We start from the raw sequence: 18,855 nt of genomic DNA, 5'->3' as shown, positions 1-18,855 counted from the left end.
GTATATCAACCACCAGGGTGGCATTCGTTCACGGCAGCTAACACGACTCGCCCGACGCCTCCTCCTGTGGAGTCAGCAGGTGATCAGCTCCCTGCGAGCCATACACATCCCGGGCGACCTGAACCAGACAGCAGACCGGCTCTCTCGTCAGTGGTCACCTCGTGGAGAGTGGCGACTCCACCCTCACGCGGTTCAGCTCATATGGGAGCAGTTCGGCCGGGCGCAGGTGGACCTGTTTGCCTCCCCGGACTCCACCCATTGTCCGCTTTGGTACTCCCTGTCCGACGGTCCCCTCGGTACGGATGCCCTTGCGCACAGCTGGCCGCGGGACAAGAGGAAGTACGCCATCCCCCCAGTGAGCCTCATTGCACAGACCCTGTGCAAGGTCAGGGAAGAGGAGCATCAAGTGCTACTAGTTGCGCCCTATTGGCCCAACCGGACTTGGTTCTCAGAGCTGGTGAGCCTGACAACAACTCCCCCTTGGCCAATTCCCTTGAGGAAGGACCTCCTTTCTCAGGGGAAGGGCACGTTTTGGCATCCCAGGCCAGACCTCTGGAACCTCCATGTCTGGCCCCTGGACGGGACGAGGAGATCTTGAGCGACCTACCCCCAGCGGTGGTAGAGACCCTCACACAGGCTAGGGCCCCGGCCACTAGGAGACTGTATGCCTTCAAGTGGCGCATCTTTTCGTCTTGGTACTCTTCTCACGGAGAAGACCCGCAGAGATGCTCGATCAAGTACGTACTGTCCTTTCTCCAGGAGAGACTTGAGAAGAACCTCTCCCCTTCCACACTGAAAGTGTATGTTGCCGCTATAGCCGCACATCACGACCCAGTTGCTGGTAAGTCTCTAGGGCAGCACGACCTGGTCACCAGGTTCCTGAGGGGCGCGAGACGGTTGAATCCGCCTCGCCCGTGCCCCGTACCCTCTTGGGACCTCCAAGTGGTCCTGGAGGGCCTCCAGAGGCCCCCCTTCGAGCCCCTAGGAGAGGCCGATCTTTCTCGCCTGTCGATAAAGACGGCCCTCCTGGTAGCGCTCGCCTCCTTCAAGAGGGTAGGGGACCTACAAGCATTCTCTGTGTCCTCGGGTTGCCTAGAATTCGGGCCTGGAGACTCTCACGTTATCCTGAGACCACGGCCCGGCTACGTGCCCAAGGATCCCACCACTCCCTTCCGGGACCAGGTGGTGAACTTGCAGGTGCTCCCCACTGGGGAGGAAGACCCAACCCCATCTGTGTTGTGTCCAGTACACACACTGCGCCTCTACTTGGACCGCACGCAGAGCTTCAGAAGCTCTGAGCAGCTCTTTGTCTGTTTTGGAGGACAGCAGAAGGGGAGAGCTGTCTCCAAACAGAGATTGGCGCACTGGATCGTGGATGCCATATCCTTGGCATACCGGTCGCAAGATCGCCCCTGCCCCTTAGGAGTTAAGGCGCATTCCACTCGGGGTGTCGCCTCCTCGTGGGCACTGGCTCAGGGCGCCTCTCTGGCAGACATCTGCAGAGCTGCGGGTTGGGCTACGCCCAATACCTTCGCGAGGTTCTACAACCTCCGCGTTGAACCGGTGTCAGCCCGCGTCCTGCAGGGCAACAGGTAGGACCGGCAGCCGTTGGGCGTACGCCTGCGGAAGCCCTTCCCCCTTCGGGGGGAGCAGTGGCGATCCAGCCTCACTTCTTTCCCCTCGGGTAAAGAATAGGCATTCCATCCATCACTAAGCACCCTTCCAGGGGACAGGCTGGGCAGAGCAGCCCTGCCCCCTTAGGCCGGGGAACAGTTGAGTTATCTCCCACATAGCTCTAACCGGACCTAGTGCTCCAGACGTGGTAACCCCCCCTCCGTGGGCTGTTCCGTCTGATGTATCCTCATGAATGGTTCCCACCTTGGCAACCCATGACCTCCCCAGGTGGACTCCCACCTTGCGGTTAACTCCTGCAGTCCGCACATTCTTCCCATGAGTTCTCCCCTGATGGTGAGACCATGTGGTGTCTCCACTAATTCCTCCCTACGGTAGGTAGTGGCCTCTGCAGCGTTTTTCCCCCACGGGGGGATGATGCTTACCCAGTGGCCCGTACGGTGCCGGGCGGCTTCTCGCCATTTAGAGAATCAGGCCTCCGCCCGTGACGGCCGGCGTTAGGGGGCTTCCCAACTTTTTGTGGAAAGCTCTGGGTCCCCCTTCCTCTCCACTGGAAGGTCATAATTTCGCGCTAGCGTGTTCGTCTGACTCGCCCAGGCCAGTCAACGTCGCTCCGCAGAGATTGTGACGCGGCTCAGTGCTGTGGCGTTTTCCATAGGAACCCCATTCTGTCGGTTCGACACAACGTCGAGAGACCGACAGAAAGGGAACGTCTTGGTTACGGATGTAACCTCGGTTCCCTGATGGAGGGAACGAGACGTTGTGTCCCTCATGCCACAACACTGGCCGCCCACCCCAGCGGTCAGGGGAGGATGCTTTAGGCTCCTCAGACCAAAGGTGAATGAATGAGCACGCCGGCTTCCCTCTTATACCCGGACATCCGGGGAGGAGCCCGGCATGCAAATTTCATTCGGCAATTTTCATTGGCCTTTTCTAAATACTCAGAAGATGATAGGTTCTCAAGACAAACCCCATTCTGTCGGTTCGACACAACGTCTCGTTCCCTCCATCAGGGAACCGAGGTTACATCCGTAACCAAGACATTTCACTCTGCTGCCATGCTGAAATCGAAAATGAGGCAGAGGTGGGAAGAAAACCGGATGGACAGATAGACTGATTTGAAGTCCTGTTCAACTATGCAACATGAAAAAAAAGTTTTTAATACCTCTTTAATAAAATATTTGAATATAAAGCAAAGATGTCATTTGTCCAAAGTTGAACATCACTTTTGGCCACTACTCCAGTAACTTGTATACCAGTTGTAACTCAGTTGCCAAAGCATAGTGCTAGCAAGTAAACTGAGTAACTTTTGGTTAGAAACTGGCATATTAGAATCACGCACTTGGATGATGTTTTACAACTGACTTCAAGGTGAATCCAATTTTATTAGAATGGGTGTTCCCTGGAAATTAAAAACAAATGACCTTGAAGCTGTAAGTGCAATACTCTACCAGAACAATTATCAGATATAGAGGGGGTGTATTTCACATGCTGATGAGTCTGAATTAGAAACATACTGCCGTCCAACACCAGAGCAAAGTCATGCATTATTAACCAAATTCCTCAGGGCTCTTTTGAAAGTATCTTAATATGGAACATCTTTCACTAGTGTTGTCTTATATCTGTCAGACAAAGGAAGGCTATGGGTGGGGGTGAGGGGGACCAAACACCAGCTGATTGACATATAAGGGTTACTGACTTTTATGGAACAAGCCAGTCGCCCTGGGCCAGCAGTGGCTAGTTACATTCTATTCACATCAATCAGAGCACAGTCCTGCCTTTGGTGAAAAATGTATGCCAGTGCACTTAAGGTTCAAGGCATATGTACGGTATGTCAGCAGTGACAGATTTCCTAGAGACCAAAAAACGCTTTCCAGGCACTGTAATAATATATTAAATGGGGTGTTATGGTATAGCTTTAATGGTGGTGCATTGGTTATAAAACCTTAGAAAAAATGTATTGTCACGCTGCAAAATGAAAATCAGGCCATTTTTAAGACAACAGAGAAGAACAACACATATAGTAACTCAAGAAATCAGAAATCATTCCATTGCGCCATTATTCTCCCCAAAAAGATAAATGAAGACTTGGGTACTCAGGTACAGACTCAAAAGCACAATGAGCCAACAGAGGAGTCTGTGGATTTCAGAAACATCTGAAACGCTCCACCTACAAACTTTTGAATGAGACAAACTCTTCTATTGTTTCAATGAGAATTGTTCTCAGGCACAGGCTTTTTAACGGGCTGTGGTGGCGGACCAGACTGAATGTTTTGGAAAGAGAGTATCACAGACAGGATACAGCCTTTGAAGTGCTGAGAAAGTAGAAATGGAATCCAGACAGAGATAAGACGCTCTCGTCAGATTCTATTGCACAGGGGAAACATGTGAAGTTGTACCGTTTTCCTCTGTTTAAAATTGAACAAGATGTCTTGAATCGGTTTGTGCCAGTCCTTTAGAATTCAAGGTGTGCCAGCTTCTCTTCAGATAACCCTTTCTGCCATATCACCACTTGTCCAAGGCTTATAATGTATTTGCAATATGACTAAACAACAATTTATCACATATCTTACTATGTGACAAATAAATGACAAAGCGGACCAAATTTTCTGAAAACAAGTGACTGGGATTTGAGTCCGGCCAACCCTGTTGAAAAAAATGGCATATCCTGCTTAGGTAGGTTTTGAAGCATGGTAGCTGGTTTGTGCTGGTCATTTGCTGTTTAAGCTGGTCGTGAGCTGGTCCTAAGCCTACAAAAAGCCTAAGACCATCTTAAACCAGCTCAGGACCAGCATAAACCAGCACATGACCATCTTAAACCAGCACAAACCCGCTGCCATGCTTCAACACCTACCCAACCAGCATATACTCTTTTTTTCAATAGGGAATTCTTGGTCTACCTCCTTTCCTTCCTATTTTTCTTATCTTATCTCTGGCTGCTCTGCACATCAAGGCAAAAAAAACAGAAAACACTCGCCAACTTCATAATACATGTGTTCAAACTGCTGTAATCTCCAAACTGTTCTGTGTAATCTAAACCCCTTACCCAGAATCACTGGAGCCAACTGGAGCCGTTCAGCGCAAGTCAGCCACTTCCCATTGTTTGATTACAACGCCTGCCATGGATTTTGGCTGGATTAAAGCTGACATTATAAATCATAATGACATGATATGAATGTGTCCGTCAAGAGAGCCAATGAGATACAATGTCACAATTTAAGGGCTCTTTCTTTGCAATCTGTAGAGCTGTGAGACAGAAATGACTATATCAAAGTGACATACTGCCGTGACTTGTGTGTTAGTAACATGGCTAGATATCATGTTATCATGGCTAGATATCATGAAATTCTCCATGGGGAAGATGCCTACACACTTATCAGTCCGCTGGATAAGGATCAAACCATCAGAGCCTGGGGATAAAAAGTGATGACTGTTGGAAGACACATCCAATGTTATCCAACACTTCTTAAACATGAGCAGTTGTCAGGTCTGTCCTCTAACAGGTTTTGTATTGAACACAGAAGCATTAGCTTTCTTTAGATGGCTATGCCCGTGTTGCCCTGTGGATCTAGAACCCACCCAGTAGCATCTAGTCTGCTAGCAGGTGCTAACTGCTAAAACTGATCAACATCATTTCACATACAGCCACATTAACTCAAATCACCACCTAGCTGTTTCTAAAAGCTAAACAATGTAGGCAGGCAGTATACAGACTTAAAGGTCCAGTGTGTAATTTTTGGGATAATCTATTGATAGAAATGCAATATAATATACATAGCTATGCCTTTAGCTTACAGAATAAAGCGTTTTGTTTTTATTACCTTAGAATAAGATATTACTATCTACATACACCGTGGGCCCCTCTGCATATAATTCGCCATGTTATGTCAGCCGTCGTAGTGTTTTGAAAGGGAGGGGGAGGGGTGGAGTCAGCGGTTGGTTGACAACCTTGCTGCTAGATATTACTGACTGGACTTTTAAAGGTCCACTCCAGTGTATGGAATTTAGCAGCATCTAGTGGTGAGGTTGCAAATTGCAACCAACGGCTCACTCCACCTCTCCTCCCTACCTTTCGAAGCACTACGGCGACTGACACAGGACTAAGGTGTCATCACATTTTTGCTTCTTTGCCAAAAGACATTTACATTTACATTTAGTCATTTAGCAGACGCTTTTATCCAAAGCTTATCCAGATGAGGGAAACAATGGAAGCAATGGTTAAAAGAGTATTTATATAATATTTAAATAAAGTATTTACAAAGAGTATAGAATACCAAGAGGTGAAACTCAATAGAACGTTCCATTGCAACACTCGCGCCCAGTAGCAGCCATGTGTTTCCGCCATTTTTGAGTGAAAGCGACTCTGCAGTGACAGTCCAATAGCTTTTTGCTGATGGCAATATCAGTTGATTTGTTTAATAAATAAATAAACCTGAAATCCAACCTGAATGATGAAAATACAATATGACAAAACCTTTGCTCTCTAGAAACCATGTGAGTTATCAAGTATTAGCATTATAAACACTTTATTAATACCAACAACTTAAGGACATGCTTCAGGAAAATTGGCGTTGTTGAACAATAAATGGGTAGTTGATGAATAAATCCTACGGTGTCCTACAGTGTGACATATCAAAATTTAGAAAACAAACTGTTAATATTATATTTTATATTATTAATATTTATGTTTATGTTTATTTATGTTATGATTTTTCTTCATAGTTTTTTTCCTACATTTTTGCTGTCACACCATAGGACAAATTTGCATATTAATCTGCCAGTGTTTCCATTTCTATTAATCAGTGTTTTTTCAGCAACGCATCCTTGCTAAAAAAACAACAGAAACCATCACAGAGATTCTAATGATTACCATTATGAACCATTAGCCCTTTCCATTAAAACCATTATAAAATTATTTTTTGTAGGTGTGTTTTTGGATTTAACATTAATACCATTAAATCTATTTTTTTTTCAGCATGGTTCTATGTATCTATAAGATCATCATGTTTGTAGTGTGTTCCAGGGGACTAAAACTTACAATATTAATTTCAGACCTAGTGGAGTAATATTAACTAATAATAGTAATAGTAAATGTGTAGAGTTGCATAAAATGAAAATAGCTCACTAAAGTAGGCTAAATGGTTGGATTCCAGAACTCAGGGCTCTAGACTAACTTTTTGCACTGGTTGCACTGGTGCACCTAAAGTTACAAAAGTTAGGTGCACCCAAATTTTCGACCGCATCGCATGTAACACCGCAGTTTTACAAGTTCACTTTTTTTTTAAATCGCTGTCGATATAGGCAATATTGACTTGTAAATGATTAACTAACAATCTGGTCAACATAAAGTTCTTTATTTGAAGCACAATTCTACAAGAAAGCAGGGCTCTAGACTAACACTTGAGAGAGGTGGCACTGGTGCTACCAAGTTATTCAGTTGGTGGCACCAGCCCTTAATTTGATAGCACCAGAATCGTGGGGTGAGGTAAGAAAAAAGAATCACTAAAACTTCATTAAAATGTGTTTAATACATTAATAAATAAATTAGAAATTAATACAAATCATTGTTTATGATTGAATTATTTTTATTGTATATGTAAACTCTCTTTCAACACTTTACCATATTTAAAGCACGTCTTTCTTAAAGCTACTTTCTTCCTTTATTAGTTGTGAACGACTCCTATAAGAGAACACAATTCCTTTAATATCAGTGAGTGTTTTGGGCCCGTCCGTTGTTGTTTGATGAACATTATAAACAGAGATCTTTATTATGCTGCTGCCCCTTTAAGAGCTCGCGCAATATACTGGAACATGTGTTTTGTTTCCCAACTGTTTGGTCACGAAACAAACTGAATACCTTTATAAGGTTTCTTGTTAATATGGGAATTTTTAGGTTATTTTGTGTTAATATGTCCGTTTCAGAGTAAGAAGGCGTGAAAGAGAACTCCGTTTAGTATTTTGTACCCTGACTCTCTGGGCGCGCGCATATCTCAAACAACCCGCGAGACCTGAAGGCTTTTAGTGATTATTCTTCATGAAAGCTGCATTGATACACGTTTGGCTTCTATCAATAGCGACTTACAAATAAATAGTATTTAGCGTGATGTATAACGTTTTGTATGCTTTGCAGTATTGTTAGAGATCTTTATACAATAGTTTAGTGCATAAAGTTTAAACATGTTTCCTGCATTAGCTTCACATGCATACAATACTTGCAACACATTTCGTTATCTTTGCTGTTATGTACCTTAGCAGGGGAAATTCTTGTATTCTGCATATGTATTTAAGTTGCAAGATTAAGCGCTTCACTCGTCTGCTTTTCTGGACGGATCGGGCCTTAACTTAACATTCTTAACGAAAAAGTTGTCAATCGTTCTTTTCATCTTCTCTCATCATCCGCAGCTGTCTCAGTACACAGATCTGACCGTCACCACACTCCCATTTTCACAACTCTTTGCATTCATTTAAGATTTTATTTTACACTTTGAAGTCTTGCTTAAGAAAATGCTAGACAAAACGGGCTTTCTGACGTAATCTTGTATGGCTTTATCCATTCAAGCACGAAAGAGAACTTAACACGGATGCGCTGTCTGACAGAGATTCACCGACGCAGCCTTCAGCCCATGACTATTTACACCAGACTGGACCTCGCGTTGCGTTTTGCCGCGTCCCACAGTTTAGAAGCTGTCTATCTTCATTGAACGCGTCAAAGCAACTGTTTAAAATCGCGCTTAAGTGGTTTAAAAGCCTGTACACCAGGGGTCTTCAACTACTTTTCTTTGAGGGCCAGACTCCAAAAGTATAAATAGGATGCGGGCCAGTTTTTTTTACCATATCCTCATTTCTTCTGTTATTTTGTATTTCTGTTATTTATTTCGTTTTGTTCCTTTTATACTGTTTTTGTTGCTGTTACTTATAGGCCATATATTAAAACATGCACACAAATATTGCATCCAGTATTTGTGCCTTTTCATGATATTAAATTAAAAAGGAAATTGTCTTTTTAACTGTATTTTATATTCCTTAATGCATTACATTAAGCCCAAAAATTGCTGCTAATTTACTCACCCACAGTTCTCCAGTACATCCAAGATGTGGGTGGCATTGTTTTTTCAAGAAGATATTTGGTTGAATTAATTAAAGTTAAATCAATAAAAGTAAAAAACGCAAATACATTCAACACAAAAGTAATCCCTGCCCCTTGTGACGTTAAATAAGCGTCTTAAAAAACAGTCAATTGATCTGTGCAAGAAATTGAACGCTATTATCACATCTTCGGGTGAATTCCAATCGCATTCATGTGCCCCACGCACATAGGGCAGAGCCCTATAAGTTCACGTGGTGTACCCTTCCTACAGTTATCCTACTTTCAAGGGCAGAAAACGCGTTTTAGTACACGACCTATCGCGTGCGCAAACCGATTGCCTGTGGCTGTGCAATGCATTACTGATTATAACGTTGTAAATAACATTAAGTTTCTTGGACTGACCGATCAAATCGCTTTATAAGACGTAAATCATTATGAGCCGCGGGAATTATGTAGCAGTGTTTTGGGCTTTTAAAGATGTGGTGTCTCAGGAGGACGTGCATTTAAAGCACACCGTTCTTAAAGTCTCTCCACTTATTTGAAATGTTAAGGCGGGCCAGGTAAAGATGATTGACGGGCCACATTTGGCCCGCGGGCCGCCAGTTGACTAGCCCTGCTGTACACGAATAAGAGCGTGATTACATAATGTAACGCTAGACAAAGAATGTCAAAACAAACGGATGCTGCGTTAATTGCGTTAAATATTTTTCACGCGTTAATTTGAAAAAATTAATCGCATGCGTTAACGCGTTAACGTTGACAGCCCTAGTTTAAATGTTCGCAAAAGTGCTTGTAGAGCGATTCATATTGTTCTTCCATGTTGCCGGTTCTGCGTCAGTTCTGTGGCATACTGTCGCATAGTGGTGAACTTTGGAACAGCAGTGTTTCAAGTACCGAAACAAGCAAAATTCTAGTATTGAACCGTTTGAAATCTAACATGTACCGGTAAATTTCCAGAACCAGTTTACCGCGTAACCCTAGTATTTAGCTAGAAATAGCTCATTCTGAGGTAATAAAAACATAACACTTCATTATGTAAGGTCTTTATATATCTCTGAAGACATAGTTATGTATATTATATTGCATTTCTGCATTTTTTTTAGATCCTCCAAAAAGCTACACATTGGACTTTTAAGAAACGTCTTGGTTACGGATGTAACCTCAGTTCCCTGATGGAGGGAACGAGACATTGTGTCGAGCCGACAGATGGGGTTCGTCTCTGAGAACCAATCGCTTCTGACTTCTTAGAAAAGGCCAATGAAATTGGCGAATGAAATTTGCATGCCGGACTCCGCCCCCGGATATCCGGGTGTAAAAGGGAGACGGCGTGCCTCATTCATTCACCTTAGTTCTGAGGAGCCTGAGACCTCTCACGACTGCTGCAGTGGGCAGCACGTGTTGTGGCAAGAAGGACGCAACGTCTCGTTCCCTCATACGTAACCAAGACGTTCCCTTTCTGTTGGTCTCTCGACGTTGTGTCGAGCCGACAGATGGGGTTCCTATGGAAAACGCCACAACACTGTGCCCTGTCACAATCTCTAGCGAAGCGACGGTGACTGGCCTGGGCGTGTCAGCCGTGAACACTACCGTGAAATTGTAACCTACCAGTGGGTAGGTAGGGGGTCCCAGAGCTTTACTTGAAAGGTGGGAAGGCCCCTGCCTTCGGCCTCACAGGCGGCGGCCTTGTTTCTCTAACAGCGCCTGGTACCGTAAGGCCACTGGGTAAGCGCTACTTCCTCAAGCGGGGGATGCGCTACAGAGACCACTTCCTAACGGAGGGAGGAGTTTAGTGGAGATACCAACATGGTCTCACCGATGGGGGAGAACTCATGGGAAGAATGTGCGGACTGAAGGAGTTAACTGCGAGGTGGAGGTCCACCTAGGGAAGGTCATGGGTTACCAAGGTGGGAACCAATCATGAAGATACATCAGACGGAACTGCCCTGCTGGGGGGTTACAACGTCTGGTAGCACTAGGTCCGGTTAGAGCTATGTTGTGGATAACTCAGTTGGTACCCGGCCTAAGGGGCAGGGCTGCTCTGCCCAGCCCGCCCGCAGGAGGTGCTTGCTTAGTGATGGATGGAGTGCCTGTTCTTCACCCAGTGGGGGAAGAAGGGAGGCTAGTTTAGTACGCTGACCCCCTTAGGAGAAAGGGGGGAAGGTACTGTCATAGGCGTACACCCTACCGACCGTCAGTCTTGCCTGATGCCTGCAAGACTCGAGCTGATAACGGTTTTACGCGGAGGCTGTAGGACCTCGCGAAGGTGATGGGTGTAGCCCAACCCGCAGCTCTGCAGATGTCTGCCAGAGAGGCGCCTCGAGCCAGTGCCCACAAGGAGGCTGTACTCCGTGTGGAGAGAGCTCTCACCCAGTGGGCGCGGGCGATCTTAGGACAGGTACGTCGTAGTGACGGCGTCCATGATCCAGTGCGCCAATCTCTGTTTGAGACAGCCCTCCCTGCTGATCTCCAAAACAGACAAAGAGCTGCTCAGAGCTCCTGTGGCTCTGCGTGCGGTCCAAGCAGAGGCGCAATGCGCGTACTGGACACAACACAGATGGGGTTGGGTCTTCCTCCCCGGTGGGGAATGCCTGTAAGTTCACCACCTGGTGTAGGGGGAGTGGTGGGAACTTTGGGCACGTAGCCGGGCCGGGGTCTCAGGATAGTGTGAGAATCACCGGGCCTGAGGTCTAGGCAATCTGTGGACACGGAGAATGCTTGTAGGTCCGCTACCCTCTTGAGCGCCATCCAGAGAGCCGTCTTCATCATGAGGTGAGAAAGAGCGGCATTTCCGAGGGGCTCCAGGAGCACATCAAGGTCGCAAGAGGGTACGGAGCGCAGGTGAGGCAGTGCCTTCCCGCACCCCTTAGGAAACAATTGATCAGGTTGTGCTGTCCTAGAGACTTACCAGCAACTGGGTCGTGATGAGCGGCAATAGCGGCTACATACAAGTTCAGTGTGGAAGGGGAGAGATTACTCTCGAGTCTCTGGAAGGACAGCATGTTCCCAATCGAGCAACTCCGCGGGTCTTCTCTTCGAGAAGAGCACCAGGATAAGAAGAGGCACCACTTACAGGCGTATAGCCGCCTAGTGGCCAGGGCCCTAGCCTGAGTGATGGTCTTAACCGCCGCAGGGGGTAGGCCACTCAGGATTTCTTCATCTCGTCCAGGGGCCAGACATGGAGGTTCCAGAGGTCTGGCCTGGGATGCCATAAAGTGCCTTTCCCCTGGGAAAGCAGGTCCTTTGTCAGGGGAATCGGTCGGGGGGGAGCTGTCGTCAAGAGCATTAGCTCCGAGAACCAAGTCCGGTTGGGCCAGTATGGCGCAACTAGTACACTTGATGCTCCTCTTCCCTGACCTTGCACAGAGTCTGTGCAATGAGGCTCACTGGGGGGAAGGCGTACTTCCGCTTGTCCCACGGCCAGCTGTGCGCTAGAGCATCCGTGCCGAGGGGGGCCTCGGATGGGAGTACCCTAGCGGGCAATGGGTGGTGTCCAGGGAGGCGAACAGGTCTACCTGAGCCCGCCCGAACTGTACCCAATGAGCTGGACTGCGCGGGGGTGGAGTAGCCACTCTCCGCGAGGCGTCAACTGACGAGAGAGCGCATCGGCTGTCTGGTTCAGGTCGCCTGGGATATGTGTGGCTCGCAGGGATCTGCTCACCTGCGGACTCCACAGGAGGAGGCGTCGGGCGAGTCGTGTTAGCTGCCGTGAGCAAACGCCACCCTGACGGTTGATATACGCTATGGCAGTTGTGCTGTCCGACCGGACCAGCACGTGCTTGTCCTGCACGAGAGGTTGTAGCCCCTTCAGTGCAAGTAGCACATCCAACAACTCTAGGCAGTTGATATGCCTGCGCAGGCGGGGGCCCGTCCATTGCCCCGACACTGCGTGCCCGTTGCACATGGCACCCCAACCCTGCAGGGACCTGCCCGAGAGGGACCCCCATCCGTAGAAAGGTCATTGAAGACCAGGGGTTAGGGTGCATCGGCAGAGAGGCGTAATCACCATCCGCCTGCTGCCAGTGTGCCACGCTCTCCAGGGAACTCGACTCTGTAGCTAGTGTTGGAGCGGTCTCATGTGCATCAACCCGAGGGGTATCACCACCGCCGAGGATGCCATGTGCCCAGGAGCCTCTGAATTTCAGGGGGACCGCTGACTGCTTGAAATATTCCAGGCAGTTCAACACTGACTGAGCGCAGTCGCGCTGTAATGGAGACAGAGTTGAGTTCCATACCAAAAAAGAGGATGCTCTGCACAGGGGAGAGCTTGCTCTTTTCTCGGTTGACCTGTGGTCCCAATCAATCTAGGTGCCAAAGCACTAGGTCCCTGTGTGTACATAACAGATCTCGCGAGTGTGTCAAATGAGCCTGTCGTCGAGATAGTTTAGTACCCGCACACCTCTCTCCCTGAGGGGAGTGAGGGCAGCTTCCACGATCTTCGTGAAGACTCGTGGGGACAGGGACAGACCGAAAGGGAGGACTCTGTACTAATATGCCTGACCCTCAAAAGTGAACTGTAGGAACGGGTGATGACGAGGGAGAATCGAGACATGAGAGTAAGCGTCCTTCAGGTCGATGAATCCATCTTGACATCTGATAGATGCCAGGATGTGCTTCTGCGTGAGCATCCTGAACGGCAGCTTGAGTAGGTGCCTGTTCAGGGTATGCAGATCTAGCGACCCCCGCTTTTTGGGGGATGATGAAGTACGGGCTGTAAAACCCGTTGAGCATCTCGGCTAGAGGGACGAGCATGATCGCTTCCTCTCCAGAGGGGTGGCGACCTCGGCCCGAAGCACGGGAGCATCCTTGCCTCTGACTGAGGTTGAGAGGATGCCCCGAAACTTGGGCGGGCGTCTGGGGAGTTGGATCGCGTAGCCGAGACGGACCGTATCCAATAGTCACCGTGACGGTTTGGGAAGCTCTTGTCAGGCTCCCAGGGACCGAGACAGGGAGGCTAGGGGTACGTTCTGCTTCATCGACCTCCCGGGGGTGGTTCGATGGCTGGCAGTGCAGATCCCTCGCCGTGGGCGGGCCCCCGGAGAGGAGATCGGCTCTGCAGTTTTACCTGCCTGGCAATGATGTAGCACAATGCACCATCGAATGAGAGTGCTTAGGCTGATGATTATTCTCGACATTGGGTCTTGCCGCAATGTTGAGTTGCTGAACACCGTCATGTAGAGGGTGAGAGCAGCTGTGATAATACCCAGACGATGATGTGGCACAACGCACCGTCGATTGAGAGTGCTTAGGCTGCTGATTATCCTCGACATTGGGTCTCGCCGTGACGCAATGTCGAGTTGCCGAACACCGTCATGTAGAGGGTGAGAGCGGCTGTGATAAACGCCCAGAGAGAGAGAAAACTCTTAGAAGTGGGCTGTTGGGACAGGGCAGGAACCGTCCCGGATCGACCAACCAGCGATGGAATGGCTGGGGTCGGGCCCGAAGGTATTCTCGATCTCCCTGGGGTCTTCCCATGAGGGCCGCTTTGGCTTCCGCCGCGGCTGCTGACGGGGTGGTGGTCTCCTCTTCGATGTCTCGAAGAGGACCAGGGCTGCTGTGAAGCAGACGGTGCACGGGATCTCGGCGGCCAGAGGGCGGTCGAGTCGCGGCTGGGGAGGATATACTTGATATCCTCTGTCTGCTCCTTTACTGTCGAGAACTGCGGCTCGACCGTATCACCAAACAGCCCCCCCCTTGCGAGATGGGTGCATCGAGAAAGCGGACTTTCTCGGCATTACTCCTCTGTGCAAGGTTCAGCCAGAGGTGTCTCTTCTGGACCACAAGTGTGGACATCGCCCGACCCAGGGCCCGCGCGGTCACCTTGGTCGCCCGTAGAGCGAGGTCGGTGACGGCGCGGAGTTCCTGCATAAGCGCTGGGTCGGTCTTACCCTCGTGGAGCTCTCTCAGTGCATTGGCCTGATGGACCTGCAGGATGGCCATAGCGTGGAGAGAGGGGACAGCTTGGCCCGCAGCAGAGTAAGCTCTCGACACCTCAGATGCCGAAAAGCCTACGTGCTTTGGACGGGAGTCTAGGTCGAGCCCCTGGGGGAGATCGACATATCCTCTAGCTGCCCACCATCGAGGGAAGAAAGGGCAATGGAACTAGTTGACGTGTACGCACCAAAGGGGGGCGTTCCAGGTCATACTAAGTTCCTCATGCACTTCCGGGGGAACATGGCACTGGGGGTGAGTGCGGCTTGGAGCCGCTCTCAAGCCAGAGGTACCGTGTATCCAGCCGCGAGCATTGGGAGAGGCAGTGCGTTGCACCGCAAGCCAATGCCGGCGGCCCGGGAAAGCATGGCTGACATTTCGACGTCCGCTTCTTCCTGAGCTCGACCCCCCGAGGGAGGGAGCTTCAAGGAATCATCGGAGTCTGATGCCAGTAAGTCACCCTCCGATGCTGCAACAGACATCTCATCAGCACGTACCGTTTCCGATACGTGGTTGAGGAACAAGACGGTGGGACCGTCTCATGGGGAACGAGCAGAGTCGAGCGAGCGAGCGAGCAAGACGAGGTGTGAACGGTCCACGAGCCAGTGGCTGATGGATTAGCGCTCACAGTAATCCTCATATCACCCTCGCTGCTCGCCGTAGCGGGCGGCAGAGCCGTAGTCCTGCCATCACGGAACGGGAAGCAGACGAGGTGGTGACGCAACGTCTGAATCGTCAACCGCCCGCAGAGCGGGCAGGACGTATCCACAACATCTGCCCCAGCGTACTGGAAGCAGACATCGTGTCCATCACCCTCCTCGATGAGTGTGTTGCACCCACGAGAACAGCGGGACATGCCACGCTGGAGAAATTTGCTCTTTTAGAGAAAAAACTCGAACACTTCTGGAACCGCCGAGACGCCCAGAGGAAGTTGCCGCAGGAAGGGACAGTCCGCTGCACCACATCGTAGAACCGGAAGTCTTGTAGTTGCTATTTGTAGCGAAGTCTGTTGATCATGAGCGAAGGTTCCGAAGAACAAAAGGTGAATGAATGAGGCACGCCGTCTCCCTTTTATACCCGGATATCCGGGGGCGGAGTCCGGCATGCAAATTTCATTCGCCAATTTCATTGGCCTTTTCTAAGAAGTCGGAAGCGATTGGTTCTTAGGGACGAACCCCATCTGTCGGCTCGACACAACGTCGAGAGACCGACAGAAAGGGAACCAACAATGCACGACTACTGAGAGGGATCCTGTCTAGCAAGATGACTTCATCTGGTCTGCTTTTTAAAGGGATATTTCACAGGCAAAACAAAATTTCCCCATATTCCGACAAATGACACAGGCAGTAAGTTCCGGTGACGAACGCTGCATTTTTAGTTTTGTTCCAATAGGATGCCGTCTGAGCTTTCGTCAACGTCATTTGCTGTAAAAACAAGCCTCATGCACGCACAGACGCTAGACATCAACGTTACTAGCGCTGTCAGTATGGATATTTCTCTTAAACAAACACATCGATTCGCTTCAGAAGACCTTCGTTAAGACCACAGAGCCGTGTCGAGCAGTTCTTTGATCGATGGATACACTTTTTGGAGCTTCAAAAAGTCAGTGCCCATTCACTCCCATTCTACTGCTTGGAAGTAAAATGATATGTGGTATTATAACTTCGACTGCATTATTCTTCAAGAAGAAAGTCAATTTTGATTTGAGACTGAAAACTGCCGAAAAGCTTTACTTGTTTATCCGTAGGTGCATTCACAGCTGCCATTGTGCTTAATAGTATTGGATTGATTTATATCTTTTTATGCTGTTTAGTTGATCTATTTTTTGAATGTGCTTCCATGAATCTTCCTTAGGATTTTAAACAAAAAACACTTTTAAAGGATCTGAAGACAGAAATCTTATTCAGTCAGGATGCCTTGAGGGTGAGTAAAACATGGGGACATTTTGTTTTGCCTGTGAAATATCCCTTTAAGACAGAAAAACGTATCATTGCCTATGATATACCACAATCCTACAGTCCAAAATGCAGTCTAAAGTGGTTTAACATTCACTTTTGTATGCTTTGCTTTCTATTTGTCTGAAACTAGACTTCTACAGAAAGTACATTTACTCAAAAACAACTGGGCGGCAACTTAAGATAAATCTGAGCACATGCCAAACTGACATAATACCAGACATGCAGATTTGGCTAAATTAATTTAAAAGGGACAAATGTTGCTCCTATCAAGCTGAAATATGGTCTGATACCCAGGTGGACTGAAGGTCTCACCGAGTTCAACGCAGTCGGCTAGCATTGTGCCTTGAGGGTTTACCCGAAGCAACACATCAGCTCATGGCTCTCAGAAGAGGCAGTCTGCTGCCTCGGAGTCCTCTGTTTAGACAGAGCAGAGATCTGGCACCTGGCCAGGTTGATAGCTGGTGATAACGGATCGTTTGCCAGCTGACAGCTTGAGGTGGGAGGGTGAGGGCAGGGAGAGAGCTGCAGCGGGGCTGGGATAGTGCAGCGTGGCTCTGACACACAGGAGGGAGACATCGAGCATATGTAGGAAAAGTGCACAGTCAGAACAGTGAGGTCAGACACTTCTCACTGTCCCCAAGAATAAACTCAATCTTAGCCAAGGTGAAATTATCATCTGGTGCTTCTGATGCATTAAAGCAAAAAAAAACTACAGATTCATATCAACGTAAGTATGATTCCCGTCTTGGCATGGAACATTTAGAATTATTAGGTGTACATGAAATGGAACAGTTCTTAGTGGTGAATCTTAGTTAAATGTGACCCAAGCAAAATTCTTCCTGCGTTAATAACAGCCCTCTAGTGGACGTGTTGGGAATTGCAGGGCTATGCAAGTCCATAAACCAGACGTATGAAATTGAAAAAGACACTAATTTATACTCATGTTATTTAAGCTAGTGTTAAGGTCAATAGGATTTCACAAAATACATCTTGAATTACAAATATGGGGATCCTTTAAAAGTGTTTTCTGTTTAAAATCCTAAGGAAGATTCATGGAAGCACATTCAAAAAATAGATAAACTAAACAGCATAAAAAGATATAAATCAATCCAATACTATTAAGCACAATGGCAGCTGTGAAAGCACCTACGGATATACAAGTAAAGCTTTTCGGCAGTTTTACATGACCCATGCATGGATGCTTACTTTACGTGGCTTAATATGAAATATACATGTCTAAAGTTTCTCATGTGGTTAATACAGGTGATTGTGAATCTGAAAATACAGCAACAGAGCAGAAAAGAGCAACAGCTCGATCCTTCCAGTTCTGCAAGCCAATCTGACTTAAAAAAACACTTCAACATAAACGTCACATACCAATGGAAAAGCACCTTAAATATAAACAGAAAACCACATATAATACGAAAGAATAAAAACAAAACCAATTGTAAAATTCTACATTCTTAACTTCACAACATTCAATATGACCTCATTAAGACATAAATATATCTAAAAATGAAATAAAGACGTCAAAATGATCTTATCAGGAAAATCACATCAAGCGACTAAAGCAAAGTCAATTGCCAAACTATCTTAAGGATGAATATAATATACTGCACTTCAACTCACCTTGAGCAGCCGTTCCTCGGGTGCTGAATACACTTGCTATCAAAGTGGCCACATACCAAATCATAGTACTATTGCCAACCAGAGAAAAACCTCATCATATCTCAAAGTGCCCCTTTCAATAAATCATTCTGAGCCGAGCCCCTGGACGTTAGACGCGCTGTCAGCTGCTGAAACCCTTTTATGCACGCCCTGCATACTTTTCCCCGACGTTTCCCTTCATTCTTTCCCTCCCCTTCTTTCCTTTCGCATCCTCTCTCGATGAAATAGAGCACCTGCACCAGCGCGAGGCGGCCAGACGCGGCTTGATAGCAATGCCAGCGTGAAACCAAGCTGACAATTTAGCGGTCGGCTCCGCCCGCGCTCGAATTTCATTGGTCGGCGGGGGAGGCTTCGGGGCGGGGATTGGTCGCCTCTCCGTCGCTCTCGACGTAAAACGAAGAGGTCCGCGTTTCAAGGTGAGTTGGAGCGTGAAGTGGCGTCGGAGCCGCAGTATCATGCGCAAAAGCAAAGTCGTGTTAGCAGCCTGCCGGGTGGCCATCGTGATATATTTCAGTGAGTTATACAGCTTCGCGTGTTGTTCACGTCATAGATGCGGAGGGGTAGATGTCAGACTTTCGTGCG

The 18,855-nt window shown here is 47.9% G+C and overlaps 1 protein-coding gene across 9 annotated transcripts in view; it reads right to left on the bottom strand.

Annotated features, from left to right (window-relative positions):
- igsf9bb (immunoglobulin superfamily, member 9Bb) overlaps nt 1-18,557 on the bottom strand; it is a 120,629-nt gene extending 102,072 nt beyond the window's left edge. For 4 of the 9 annotated variants that reach the window (XM_057360394.1, XM_057360396.1, XM_057360395.1 and 1 more), the window contains exon 1: nt 18,235-18,555. In XM_057360394.1, coding sequence (XP_057216377.1) covers nt 18,235-18,298 — 64 coding nt within the window. In that variant the 5' untranslated portion in view covers nt 18,299-18,555. Of the gene's footprint in view, nt 1-18,234 lie in introns of all 9 variants that reach the window. The other 5 variants (XR_008964931.1, XR_008964932.1, XM_057360398.1 and 2 more) reach the window with 2 other exon arrangements.
- Nucleotides 18,558-18,855: the final 298 nt, after the last annotated feature.

This window comes from Triplophysa rosa, linkage group LG19 (assembly GCF_024868665.1).
Source record: "Triplophysa rosa linkage group LG19, Trosa_1v2, whole genome shotgun sequence".
Lineage (NCBI taxonomy): Eukaryota > Metazoa > Chordata > Actinopteri > Cypriniformes > Nemacheilidae > Triplophysa > Triplophysa rosa.
Note: the sequence above shows the minus strand (reverse complement) of the source record. Positions and strands in the feature narration are given on the sequence as shown.